At 41.2% G+C, this 14,617-nt stretch overlaps 1 protein-coding gene across 4 annotated transcripts in view; it reads right to left on the bottom strand.

Annotated features, from left to right (window-relative positions):
• Window positions 1–13,541, bottom strand: part of arhgap21b (Rho GTPase activating protein 21b) — a 31,764-nt gene extending 18,223 nt beyond the window's left edge. For 2 of the 4 annotated variants that reach the window (XM_034555932.1, XM_034555931.1), the window contains exons 1-7: window positions 13,355–13,541; window positions 12,353–12,558; window positions 5,696–5,878; window positions 5,492–5,513; window positions 1,176–1,268; window positions 415–493; window positions 275–329 (exon numbers count right to left, since the gene is read on the bottom strand). In XM_034555932.1, coding sequence (XP_034411823.1) covers window positions 275–329; window positions 415–493; window positions 1,176–1,268; window positions 5,492–5,513; window positions 5,696–5,878; window positions 12,353–12,424 — 504 coding nt within the window. In that variant the 5' untranslated portion in view covers window positions 12,425–12,558; window positions 13,355–13,541. Of the gene's footprint in view, window positions 1–274; window positions 330–414; window positions 494–1,175; window positions 1,269–5,491; window positions 5,514–5,689; window positions 5,879–12,352; window positions 12,559–13,354 lie in introns of all 4 variants that reach the window. The other 2 variants (XM_034555930.1, XM_034555929.1) reach the window with 1 other exon arrangement.
• Window positions 13,542–14,617: the final 1,076 nt, after the last annotated feature.

Consider the following 14,617-nt stretch of genomic DNA (forward strand, 5'->3'; position numbering starts at 1 on the left):
CTGCCAATCCAATTAGGCCATTTTGGCAGTAATGTCAGCAGCGGTTTGAGGACAGATTACAGAGAGGCCGCTCTGGCCTGATTAGGAAACCTAGATAGAAAGGTCTGATGGGATATGCAGGCTTCCTGCATCTCGTGACTTATGTCCCAACATGAACTCCCTAAAATAGAGCAGCTAAGGAAAATTAAAAAATATAAACTTTCAACCTTTGTTTAAAAAGAAAAAAGGTAACATGAAGTGAACCCCATTAAGAAAATAGGAATGAGAGACGTACCAGTTGCAGTATATCCTCATCTTTTGGCATCACACAAAGTTCTAGAAAGTCACCACTGTTGGAGAACAAAAAGAGGTTTACAACAGTGAAAATACGCAGACCGACCAAAAGCATCCATACAAATGAAGATCAAACCTCACCTGTCTTGGATCAAGGATATAACCTCACAATAGGCTTTCCCAATGATGCTTGCTCCATTCACCTTCACTATTCGATCACCTAATAGGCGTTAAAAAAACAGTAGTAATGACGTCAGTAACAGAGAGGGGGGTTAAAAAAGCTCTTATACATTTTATTTATAAGCCAGTATAATCACAGTGAGATTTTAAATCTCAATTACAAGAGGGTCCTGGCCAAGAAGGCAGTGTAAAAGTTTCAGACAAGCAAAATACAAATAACATACAAAATACAAAAGCAGACACACGCACAAAAAGTTGAAAAAATAAATAAATCACATAAGAGATGACTGACATCATCCAAAGTATCGTCAGTCGGGACAATCACATTCATCCCGTTTTTAAAATCATACTTCGATCTCGATAAAATGATGTTGAGGTTTAGAGCAACTATGCTGAGGGTTCGCAACTAATGCATAACATCACTGGTGTGTATCTTTAAAGAGGCACAAAAAGGAGCACTTTCTGTTTTTCTTCACAGCATGCACACCATCAGGTCACCACTGAAAACTGCAATGCTTGCATTTTTTTTTTCTCGTTTTGCTTACAACACGGTAAAATGTCAGTGCAATTACTTAAGGAGTTGTGTGCTCTGTGGGACATCCGTTACAGGATTACGCTTGGGTTCTTGTGGTGTCATGACTTCTGAGTACTTACACTCCCAATCAATCTCTACTAGGTATTGGGACATGAAGGAGACCGACTGTTTGATGATTGCTCATTACCTGTGCAAAGCCCAGCTCCGTGGCCGGGGCCTCCTTCCTTGACTTGCTTCACGAAAATGGTGTCCATTGGTTCAAGCCTATTCCGTTGCCTCCCTGATGAATTGAAGCAGGTTGGGATGTATGACAACAATCATATAATACACATAAAAGCTAGTAAATTGTAAGAATGTCAACAAGATGAAGCTTGAACGTGAACAAATAATTGGTTTCCTTAAGGTTTACTACAAATCATGCAATGCAATTAAATCTCTTACAACTTAATATTGTGGTAAAAGAAGCTCTATATACTGAAAGATGAACTTGAAATGCCAGACTGAGCAGTACATTTAGGTGAGAAGAGAGAACAATGATTGTGTATGAGAAAGAGAGAGAAACCGGGAGGTTTGTCACGAGATCGGGAGACATGCGAGTCAACATTATGAAAGCAGAAAAGACAGTGCATAGGCTAATGCCCATATTACCAAACGTTTCAATAGATGTGATCAGTAATGGATTCAGAGGGGAAAACAATCTCAAAAAGGGGACGCGGTGCGGGTGGATAAAAGCAGCTTAGGAGAGGAAACCTGTTTGCTCATGCTGCTCCTGTCTCCTAGCAGCTGCATGGCTGCAGAAAAGAAAATGAAGGAAAGAAAAGAAAGAGCGAGGGGGTGAGAGAAAGAGAGACTGAAAGAAGGTAGAGTGACAGTGTGCTCAGCTGCACAACTCCCACTCTTTCCTTATAAACTGAGAAATAGCTCTGGGCACAGCCAAAGAGTGGCTGAAGCCCGTCGCCAGTAGTTAACATTCTGTTTGAGAGTCAGTGCACGACGGCTGACAAACTAAAGTGGAGAGGAAGACCAACATGGGAGCAGGCACGATAGTTAAGTTGTTTTTTATGAACGGTCCTGACATGATCAATAAAAATAAGTTAAACATTCTTAGTGTCAATTAAAACGTGCATTTAGAAGAAGAAAATAAACACTGTTGGCCCTGTGACAGCTATGTTTGTGACAGCTTTGTTTGAATGTTTCGTGTTCAAGCCATTGGACAAAGGGACACGGGCAATCAGGTTGCTAAGTATTACTCAATTATTAATTAATCAATAATATACAAAATCACCAGTAATCTGAAAACCTCACAGACAAAGACACACTTTTGCCTCCATTTTTCTCTCTTACACACACACACACGCAATTACTCCTACAGAACCACATCCTGGGGACTCGCATTATGTAATACTGCAATAATGCTCCCTCTAGTGGTCGGCTATAGAACCGCATCACTAACTACAATGGAGCCGTTCATTAATCCATACATGAGCCACGGTAAACGTTTAAATGTACCGTGGAAGAAACTCAGTGACACATAATATATGAAGAGCCAAACATTTTTACATTTGTATTTAGCATTCTTCAACATCAACTTAATGCGTAGCAACTGTATAAAGGAGCTTTCTTTTAACAGTACTCTAAATCAGTCTGACTAGATTCATCACCGACTGTTTTGGGCAATACAAAATGTCTTAAGTTAATATTTCATCCATGTGTTTAATACACAGACACACACAATGTTTTCCTTTAAAAACATAAAAGAAAAACCTGTCCAAGCCAAGGAAAACATTTACAGGTTTTATTTACACAATTTAAAATCAGTCGGGTTCTGCAAGTCAAAATAAACACTAACAACAGTGCCTGTGTACAACGAGCACTTACAGCTAAATGCAGACTAAATGGCAGCTGTGATTGTGGTAAAAGACAACTTTACTCAAAATTAAAGAGTGAAGAGTTGACAAGAGAACATTAGATCACAAGTGCACCCAAACTTGACCGCGGGGCTGTGACAAAAGAGCTTTGTCTTGAGAAGCAGGAGACTCAAACACAATAAGAGGATTGATGGTGGCACGTCCCCTGTGGAGGGGCAACAGCGGCACCCTCATAACTTTGATGCAATGAGTTTATTCATAAATCAATGTTTGGCTCTTTTGTCAGAAGGTGATCAACACAATGACATCAATAATCTTTCCAGCAAGGCAACAGGCAAAGCAAGAGGTCTGACATATTGTTTTTCCTGTGGCTTCGACTGTAGATTGTAAAATACTATTGAGCTGTTCAAAGTTGTTTGGTGGCTACAAATATTTAACTACTTTGTGGACTTCTTATATCCACGATCAAAGTGGTCGAACAGACAAAATATACAGATAACGTGTATTCTTATTCTGAAGAGGACAATAAGTGTCAACAAACAGTGGTTGAGGAAGAAATAAGACTGCATGAGAGGTACCAGCCTGCGGCTCTCTCCTCCCTCCTTTTGATTTCTGCCTACTGCTATTTCTTTGATGGTGTACCGAGACAGACTCGCCCAGTCTGGACTAAAAATCATCCCACATTGTTCCCCCCCCAATTCTGGCGTGCTGCCTATAAGCCCCTGTGTCGGGCATTATGCAACTGCCAGGTTTCCTTAATATTCTCTGGCTTACTTGGTCAGAAGCAACAAAGCTCCAGACAATAGGGTCTTCGAAAGCGTTTTAGTTTTTGGGTGAAACATAAATCATGACTGCTTTAATAGGCGGTGGCTCCACTGAACTGTTACATGAAGTTTAAATTTGAACAATGACCAAACTCTGCGTGCGCTTTCCGGCACATCCCTGTTGTTGCAGTAAAAAGTGAGTGACAGAAACGGTTCAGATTTGAGACACCAACATCAAGACAACAACAACTTTGTTGTTTGTTAGTGCCTTGCTGGATGTTTGTGTGCAGATGTCCACGATTCACTGTGTAAAATACATATACAGACCATTCAGGATTTGAATTGGATGAAAGCAACATCGTTAGAACAGGACTATAAACAGATTCACGTGTCAGTGAGTATGTGCAGATGATTATTTGCTTTCTACTCACACCTACAGCTGAGTGACAGGGTGTTATGACTTAATACTGCGTGTGATATGACACAATGCATCTTTTTGGTTTATTTGGTGATCGAAATGTTGCTTAGTGAATTAAAAAGGCTGCTTTACAGTCATGAGACATAAATATCTGAGCTTGGCTGATTAGCGTTGAGTAATCAATTATGAATGCCTCTACCTGTTAGGTATACAACATTATTAATGTTTTTGTGTGCAAATATCTTCTCCAAACAACCAATAATCCTACAGTCAAATGATGTCCCTCCATGTTGTGTTGTTACTTCAAGTGAAGACGGATATATGGGGGTTCCCCGTGTTGAATGAAAACAAAGAGATTACTTGTGCATACAATAGTTTGCTTCCTCAACATGATCGAGATAAATCACAGGGGTGCTTTCCTTTATAATTCCCATACAATTTTACTTTTCCGAAAAATATAGATGTCCAATAGAATTACTGACTTCCACATGAATGAATTCCAGAGACAGCAACCTCCTCACGGTAAACAAATGGCAACAGACTAAACACAGAGCGAAGGCCACAAACAAGCTACTGGGATATCGCTTCTCAGTGGTCACACTGGGATGGGACAGGCGGTAACAGTCACCTCAATCAAGGAGAGTTCCTATCAGGCTTCTGAATGAAATACGTACATCTTTTGCTTCTTTCATGAAGAATCTCACAAAGATTTTTTTATGTTTCCTTTTTGGCAACCTCACAGGGCTGGAAATTCAATTCAGACTTACAAATGACTTACAAATTCTTGCTTGATAAAATTAAGAGTCAATGTGTGATGCTTTGGCATAAGCGGGTCAAGATTAAACAACACAGACACAATAATCAAAACATGACGCCGTCATATTTCCGTTGGATGTAAATTGCTTACAATAATAAATTCTGTTTTCGGCAAAACAGTCCTGACAAATGGAGTTGTCATTTCTATAAAAAAATCTATATTCAATTATATGCATTTGATTTCAAAAAAACATGTTTCTTTCCCCAAATCCACAAACGTTCAACTGTTTTCTGGGCCTGTAGGATCCCTTTACAAAATGTGTGGTACGTGACTGCTAGTCACCACCCGTGCTTATACAAGAGGAAAGAGAATCAAATGCACACAACCCAGTCACATTTAGGCTCTCTCTTTCTGACAGCCTATTTATGTCGAGGGAGAAAAGCAGCAAGAACAACGTGGTGAAACAATACGAAGAGGTGGGTCAGTGCAGGGCAGAAACAGGTGGTGTTGACCAAACCTTTCATGCTTTCACAAAGGTCAGTGACACACACAAGCTACATTGTTCTCAATTCATAAGGAAGCAAAATGAGTGAAAGAGTGGATGGATTAAGAGTCATTAGAAGTCAGAGGCAACGGGCTGAATCAGCAGTGCTGAAGGGTAGGCACGAAGAGGGACGGTCGAGTTTTTCTGCTTACCTCTGTGGCCATGATCTTCCTCCTGTAAAAAAACAACAACACAGAAACACTCAAGTGACTTTGTTGTTCACGGTCACAGAATTTAGGTACAAGTCTTTTTATTGACTCAGTGTAATCTCACATGATAAGCGAACAATACTCAGGGTTATGAAACTCCCAGAAGCTTCTGACAGGTTTAATAGCAAATACAATCCCTACATTTACCGGGAAGCAGTGCGTGGTCGACTCCGGTGGGTACACGATGAAGTGCCGCAGGGTGAAGCCAAACCCTTGGGAAGTGCGCCGCAAACGCACGGTTTTAGGTCGCGGCCATGAGAACGGCTCCTCTTCTGTTGGGTATTGCGCTGCAGGAGATTCAGTCGAGCTTCTCCACTCTGGGGATTCATTCTGCACAAAGAGAAAAGTGGAGAACGGACATTTAAATGGAGTAGTCCTACTTTCACAGTCACGCTGTTGGAGGAGATTTATGCGATTAGTGCTGAAAAAATAAAATAAAAATGCTACGAAATCTCCAAAGTGAAAATGCTGGAATACCTTGGTGGTTGAGGCCCAAGACTATGTTAATAAAGCAACGCCATAATAAACGTTGTCATGTAATTTAACACAAAGTTCCAGTCCTTCTGTTAACGTTGGACATGGTTTAGAGAATGGGCTTTTGAAAGCATAACACTCTGTCCAGTGTTTACAGTAAAGTCACAGTATCCCATTTTCCCAGCTGGAGAGTAGAGCATGTCAGGCTTCAGGGCTTTGGACACCCCTGTGTTGGTTACTGGCTATTTATAGCCTCACACCTTTGGGGAATCATGTGTGCAGCCACCCCCCCGCCCCTCCCACTCAGGTCTCCCCATATCATATTCCCCGTTCTAGTAAGATTTAGGAACACCTCTGTTCAAACAGTCTCGTATTTCCACATTGAAAAAGTATTTTTCCTCACCCAGTCTCAAACAGACCCCTCCCCCCCCTGACTTTGCCCCCGCAATGCGAGGAATTTGATGAGCTTGCATTCACACTATCTCTGCCTGGGCAGCTATGTTGAGCAAAATGTCAGAAAATCTGAGTAAATTACTTGAATGTTAACGTAGCCAATGCTGAACGAGGATACGCAACTAATTTGCAGGACAACTTGTTTACTTGGGATTAATGCAGATGCTAAACTAAACATCTGATACATGTACCTGTATGTTTTGATTAAAAGATAAATAAATACATCCAAGAAGCTCTCCCCCTTAATCCAGCAGTTGCAGAGACTAATGAGCCAAACCACAGAAAAAAAAAACATGAGAAATAGTTTGTTCACACCAACAATCTCCCTTCTTCAAAATGTCACAGGATGAACAGTCAGCCTCACACTCAGTGTTTCATTCAAAATAAATCGTGTGCCTGGAGGTGTGTACCAAAGCTGCACTCTCTGCACGGTGTTGTTTTACTGATTCTAAATCTCAGCAACAAAGTGCGTTTCTTCTGAAAGAGTCTGGGACAACATTTTTGGATCAAAGCATTTCTTTAGTGGCACCCAGAGCGTTTTAACACAAGGAGTTCAAAAGTGCAAACTGAAGAGAGTAAGGACTCATGACACTACTACGGCTGGCTGGGAAACAGGGCTGCAGGTGCAGCTGACATTTTAATGAAACTAGCAAAACAGGTTTTACAGTGCATAACCAAGCTTCGACTGTTCTGTGATACAGGCACTTCAATGTTGTAGTCGCTGTCTGTATGCAGTGGGTGCCTTTACGCCATCAGAAAACATTAAAATCCGATCCACATAAGGAGAATATGCAGAAGATATGACAATTGATCAACTGGATGTTTGAAATGCCGACATTGACCCCCCCCCCCCCCCCCCCCCCTCGTGTCTCCGGGGCAAGACAATCCCAGTCAACTGGATCTGATTTAGCAGCCAGTGCACTGGGCGCTTTACCAACCCTCTGATCTTTAGCTATGGAGGACTGAAGGGGGTGTGGGCCTCCTGACAAGCAAATGCCAAGCATAGTTATCATTGCCACTCGCATAGTTAATACTGTTGTGACATTCCAGGTCAATGTAATTGCCGACTCGCATTGAGACTCGCTCTGGGTTTACCCCATTATTAAACATTAAAAAAAAAAAAACACTAATGATAAGGATGGCGGTTCGAACAAAGTAGGACTACGACGTAAACCTGATTGACCAGATTAACTCTGACAAGAGGTTAAAAGGAAATCAACAAAGCAGAACAATTATGAGATTAATTATAGAAAAAGGGGGCTACAAAGAAAAGGCACATGAAAGAGAAAACACACACCTCTACTCTCCTGCGCACAAATGAATGCCTTTCACCCATTTAATGAAATCACCAGAACGCTAGACTGATATTTGCGCTGGGTGAGGCAGCTGGGAGAGTTTTCAGTAGGCAGTTGGTCTTAAAGTTTCGAGTGGTCCGTGTCTCAGGCTACAACTCTACGTGGCGCCTTCAATCAAAAACGATCTCTGTCCGGATGAGCGTTTTAGCAGTTTCAGAAATAATCTCTGTTCCTACTCGCTGGAGACGGGAATTGTCGATATTAGCTTGCTTCCTTCGCATGTAGGCAGTAGTAACATTATAAAATGCAGATATAGCTACACTGCATATAAGAAGTGGAAGTAGTCCCACATTTTCTTAGGTTGGTTTCACAGTGCCGCCATGTTACATGAATAAAGTCAGACCCATACACTTGCATTTAGATTGAAACTTTTCACAGAGTTCTATTAAGCATGGCATCTCTTAAATATAATCCATATGCATTGATATGAAACAATTGTGAATTGCTCTTCAAGATATGTTCTTGTTTGACAAAATGGTAAACTGTTGTACCAGCGGATTAAGTGGCATGCCAGAGTACAAGTGGTCATTTTCTGAGCTTTTAAAGCCACTACATCAGTGGTATCCCGACCACAGAGATTGAAGGGCAGGCAAACCAATACCACCCACTAACACCAGACATTTTAGGGGGGGGAATTGTACATGCACAGCTGTTTAAACACCACACATGTAGTTATCTAGAGGCTAGGTACACACTGAAAAAGAACAGGAATTTCCACCGAGTTCATTTTAACAAATATTAAGAAACCACACTGCATGGCCCGTATGTTTAAAAGCCCCTGCTGACATCACCTAATGACATATTTCAAGCAACACACATGACATCAGCTCTAAATACTCCAGACGAGTACACAATCTTAAAATGTGAAGAAACCTAGTTCTCTGTCGGCTGCTAAATTCCACACCACATCCCATTCAAACCAAGCACTTAACTGTGAAAAGCCTACGATAATAATACAGCGGGGCCACTGGTGAGACCTGGGCGTTGCGGCCATGTAGTGCAAGACAAGGTTAGGAGCATCATTACTCAGCCCACGTGACCACGTGGCGTGCGTTTTGTGCATGCCAGTGCCAGGCTAACATACAGACAAGACACAGAAGAGTAGAGATGCACCAATTAAACGACCTCCGATTTATATTTTATTTTGCTGCTTGCATCTGGTGCGTGACAGTGTTACGTTGGCACGCACACAGCGGCACAGACCATAGCTTTACGGCCACACACACACACACACACAATGTTGTCTGTGTGGACGTTCTTTAGCGTGAGTGAAGAAAACACAAAGTTTGCAATTTGTCACAGCTGCAAGTCCAAAATAAGCCGTAGAGAAAAAAAAACATTAAAACATTTGGAACAATTAACTTAATTAGACACTTATTATGTTGTATGTCCTTCCCATGCCCGGTTTGCCTGCTACTGGGTCTCAGAACGAACTTAAACAGAGGTTGCGTTGACAATATGATGTGTTCAAGCTCTATTCAGTAGAAATTAGTTTTGGCCAAAGGGTGATAGAGTTGGGTAATAACCAGTTTCATACTAAAACGGATTCATAATTTGTGTTTCAAACATGTTAATACAGGCTGTGTAGACCTCAATAAATGAACAGCGAGTGAACTAGTGGTGAAACGGACCTTTGTGGATCCGTGATTCGAACGGATCCCCCATTGCAGCTCAGCATGAATGTGAACTGCGGATGAATTGAACAGTTTAACGTTAACCATCACCACTACTGCCCACTTTGTACAATAATGATAATAACAACAACAACAACAACACACACACAAGAAACCCATGTGAACGAATAAATTGACTGGGTTGCCTACACACTCTTCTGCTTGTATGCTATGTATTTTGGAGTGGTTGATCTAACAAAAAAGACAGCCGTGTGCTGTGCCCTTTTGTTTACACATCTTGACTGATTCAGTGTTCGAGCTGCAAGGTGAGTTATTTTAACAAGACAGAAAACATCACTGGCTTTTCCATGGAAGATGACATGGGTGTGTTTACTGTACAGAAACGGAATCGCACAGCCCATCTCTAAGGTTTTCCCTTGAGACATCAGAGATAAGACAACAGGAAGTAACAGGCTTCTTCTATCCAATTGAAGGTCAATTTTCCCTTCCGATTGCCATCAGTTAGCCGTACAATGTCTGCAAGGAGGGTTCTGTAAAAAGGTAGCCAGCCTAAATGAGATAAACACTGAGCTTTAATGAGGCCAAGATTGTGGGGAGTTGGTGGTCTGTTTGTCAATATCCCCCTGCAGTGCTAAAAATGGATCATGCTTCATCATCCGAAACAGTAATTAATTTCACTCCACTCTCATTTCTATCGTTCTACTGCAGCTTAGCAAGCTGAAGTGCACAGGTATTATGAATCATGAAAAAGCTAAACGTCTACTCATCAAGGAGGCTCAAATGAATCCTTTATTTGTTTGATGCAATGAAGCAAATAGCAAACGTAGTCTGTTATTTGGATTCCGCTGCAATGTTTGAATACCGTGCACAATTCAGCTGATTAAAGAGAAAAAAAACTTCAGTGTAGACTGAAGAAAAATTAAATCTTCAGGATAAACAAAATACAAAAATGTTGACATATATATATATATATATATATATATAAATATATGTCTACATTTTTGTATTTTGTTTATCCTGGAGATTTAATATTTTTTATATATATATATATATATATATATATATATATATGTGACACGACTAGTGACTAATTAAGTGTTATGAGGAAGTGTTGTCTTAAAAACATTAAAAGTAGCTACCATTGGAGGACAACTCGAAAAAGTCTATTGCGTTTTTCAGGAAAATAGATATGAAATACTTTTTAATAATACAACTTTAATGTAAAATAATGTTTTGTGGTATTTACCAAAAAATTGTTTAGGCTTTAAACCACTACGAGTCTAATTTTAAGATCTCAGTACCATTTATTTCAAGTTCTTCATTCTGTGCTTCACTACATTTGAGACAAACTCATCCTCTGCCTTTCTCTTCGTAAAAACAAAAAGGCACACCCATTTATCATCAACATCTTCTACCAATCTTGATCAACTGAGATCACAAGTTAGTTTTTACAAAAAGAAAAAGGTGATTAAAAAAAAACTCAACTTCAGAACATTCTGAAGTCATTAAATCCACAATGTCATCATTTCCAGAAAACTCCAGGACCAGAGACTCAAGGGGGTTTCCGGCTCAAAATTAGCATATGAATTGGTTTGTGAGGTAGCTTTATTAGAGAGACTGCTAAAAGAAGGCGTTTCACAGACTGCACTGCACTGAGGTTTTTCCTCACTCCAAGAAAAAACAAGCCTAAAACATGTTTTCTTATGTATTATGCAAAAGATGCCTTTTCTGAGAATACGAGGACATGTTTCTGCATCGGAATTGTTAAGTGTTATTCGATTAATTTATTAAACACATTTTTAGGCTGTGTTCGGATTGTTGCGAAAGCACATTATCCAGTTTTGGTTTTTTCTAGCGGTGACAGTAAAAAAGACAGGGCTGCAACACGAGTTATCTCTGCAGCGGGACTCCTGAACGAGCCCTGTGTTAAAATATCATTGTTGGTTTTCCCCTATGAAAATGTGTTTTTATTCTAAAATGATGTTCTTAAGACATCCCCAACAAATGTATGTGGCTCTAGAAAAAAAAACACTAAATTTAATATCGCAATAAAATAAACTGAGAACAAAACCAACAATACAGAGACTATTATTTGAATTGATTCAATATATTGTTGAGTACCGGGGTATCTTTTGCTCTCCGGTGCTCCATCCATCTCAGATCAAATTCAATACATCCAAGTGTCAAGGAGCTTTAGATCCCTTGTTTACAGACTACTCACATAGAAGCAGGAGACATTAGTAAAGAGCTGAATTAAAGGCAATGCAGGGAATGAAAGAAAACTATGGGTTCTATGAATAGCTGCCCTTCCATTTCAAAGAGCACAGGGTTGCTACCTAGTTTACTATGAGGGTCTTCATTCAGGCGACAAGCTTTCAGAGGAGCAGATGGTGTACTGTCTGGTATTACACAGGGTCACAGCTTAAAATCCTGAAAGACGGATCTTGTATAAACTGTTTCAATGCCATTGTCTCCTCCCACTTCCACCAGTGATGAGGTTGTTGTTTTTTTGTTTTTTTAAATCGAATCTAAATAAATGCTGTTCTGCAATGGAAAACTGTGTTTTGATCTCCACATGCAGCATGGTCCACCCAAGTCGGTTACAAGAAAAAGAAAACTAAAATCAGATGTCTACAACTATCAAAAAGAACCAAATTAATTAAGCACTGGTGAGATGAGGAGCAAAACAATTCGGCAGGAGTTGTTACAAGCACAAACAGGGCCAAAGAGCCAAACACACTACTACACACCAAATTTACAGAGGGAAACCAGAGAGTCAGCTGCCCCCAAAATTCACATTCACGATCACCATTTGAAAAAATGTAATTCATCATTGCATCACAAAATGGCAAACAAAGGCTGAGGTTTGAGTTGTGGTTGTCGTTTACCTCACAGAAAGAAGATCTTGCCTGTTGCCTCTCATCGTCCTCACAAGAATGAACCCAACGTGATGCCATCATTCAACTTCACTTAAAATCCTGTTATCCGTGAAAGCCCATATTGGAAAAGGTAGTAGCTCCAGCAGGATGAAAGAAAATATATGCTCCACTCTGTCCAATTTACTCCTCCATACTTCCTTGATTTCTTAGTCCATCTGTTGTCAAGAGAGGGGGGGGGGGGGGGTATGTTATTACTGCATTTACAAATCACACATGAACTGCTCAGCTCGTCTGTAACACGACATGAAGCTGCCCCGAGTTGTTCCCACATAATAGCAGGTCATCCGCGCTTCATTTTTGGACGATCAACTTAACGCAACAGGTCTTAAGTTAGTAAAAAATGATTTAGATGTAGAGTTAACATGAGTATCGCCCTATTGTGGACGTGGTAAAGACGGTGTCGTGACAAAGCAGTATGCACGCGACCACCGGCCCCTCGCTGTCTCCAGCTCAGAGCACAACGTGGGTCAACTCCGGCTCCGTGATGAAATAATGAACGGCCAGCAACAAGTGGACTCAGACATGGACGTCCCGTCCGTCACATTTAAAAACACGGAGTTACAACAAACGCGTGCAGTCGGGATTATAAACGCAGAAGACACATAACGTTAACTTCTCTTATACAAGTATGAAGTATAGAAAAAAAACTACGTGATTGAGGGACGGCTCTTTTGAATTCCTCTCGTCGGAGCTCGAGCAGAGCGTCGAGCTGTTGTTCTCGAGCGACCAACAAAAGCAGCTTTTCCTTGTTACTTCTATTAAAATACCACCGCCATAAACAAGTTAAAATGACACATATAGTGCGCAGTAGTCGCTCTCCACGTTACACGCGCTGTGAACGCAGCCCGGAGAGCCCGCAAAGTCAAACTAACAGCCGAACCGACCGAGACAACGGGCTGCCGCCGCCGCGGTTAGCATCCGAGCTAACGGCTGGAGTTTAAACAAAGTTACCTGGGGAGTTGCGAGTCGTCCTCGCAGACGGACAACGGCGGCGGAGGTCGTCCACAAACGCGAGAAGACGGAGTAAAATCATTGCCCGGGGACTCCCAGGCGGCCAGGCGTTGCCATGATTTAATATAGTATCTGTACGACCGTCTTCCCGGTGGTTATTACGAACCCACTCAGGGGAGGCGCATGGTGCAGTTTCGTGGCTGATTTTTTTTTTTTTTTTTTGCTCTCAGCTTTCCCGACTCTCCAGGAGTCCACCTTCGGTCAACAGGACACTCTCAGCCAATCACAAGCGGCGTTGTGTTTAACCGGGCCAATCAGGTGCGAGTTTACAAAGAGGAAAGCTGCGCTTGTAAAAAAAAAGAAAAAAAAAAAAGTGGTGCTATTTAACCGTTTCTACGGGAGTTCTACGAGTCGGGAGCAAACAGGCACAGTCTCTATGTATGTGTGTGTGTGTGTGTGTGTGTGTGTGTGTGTGTGTGCGTGCGCGTGCGTGTGTGCGTCGAAGTAGAAGAAACACAGACACACTGTCCATTCCACATATTCACAAATCAGGCTGTTCACTATCGTACACCATTTGGTTTCATATACACCACAGGGTATGAACGGGGAGTCACATGTCCTGGTTCAAAGTGAGGTCGAGCGGGGCTGGCATGTGGGTGGCAGTGGATATGGAAAGGGAGTTCACACATAGGCGAGCCACCACACGGCATGTGAGCTTTGCTCTCATCGTCAAAGCAGATAAAAACACAAATTCAATATTCAACACCGTCAACACAATGAGCAGATTGTGTCTGTAGAGCCAAAAACAAAGCTCAGATATTCAGGGCCCTGACACATGTTCCTTTTATTCCTCTCCGCCATAAGGGACCACCTGTTCGTTGGGACCGGCAGCTTTTGTTACAGAGGTCAGTTTAGAGAGGAGACTTTCCCAAAGATGTCCTGCCCAGACAGTTCTACCTTCAGCAGCTACAAGAATGTTAGTCCGATTCCATAAGGAACATCTCCCCAAAACTACATCCACAAAACATGTTATTGTTGGATTTCTGTTCTAGAAAGAAAGAAAGAAAGAAAGGTACACTTTTATCATCTAGTGTGTGTAGAAAAAAAAGAGTTGGAAATAAACCAAGTACATTTAACCATCTACTGCAAGATTTTGAGATACTTGTGTCTATTTGTGCCACTTCATAGACTATACTTTACTCCATGTTACAGGACTTTTTCCACTTATGTATTGTTAAAAATTAAACAATCAAACTATTTAAA

Source organism: Cyclopterus lumpus, chromosome 17 (assembly GCF_009769545.1).
Source record: "Cyclopterus lumpus isolate fCycLum1 chromosome 17, fCycLum1.pri, whole genome shotgun sequence".
Lineage (NCBI taxonomy): Eukaryota > Metazoa > Chordata > Actinopteri > Perciformes > Cyclopteridae > Cyclopterus > Cyclopterus lumpus.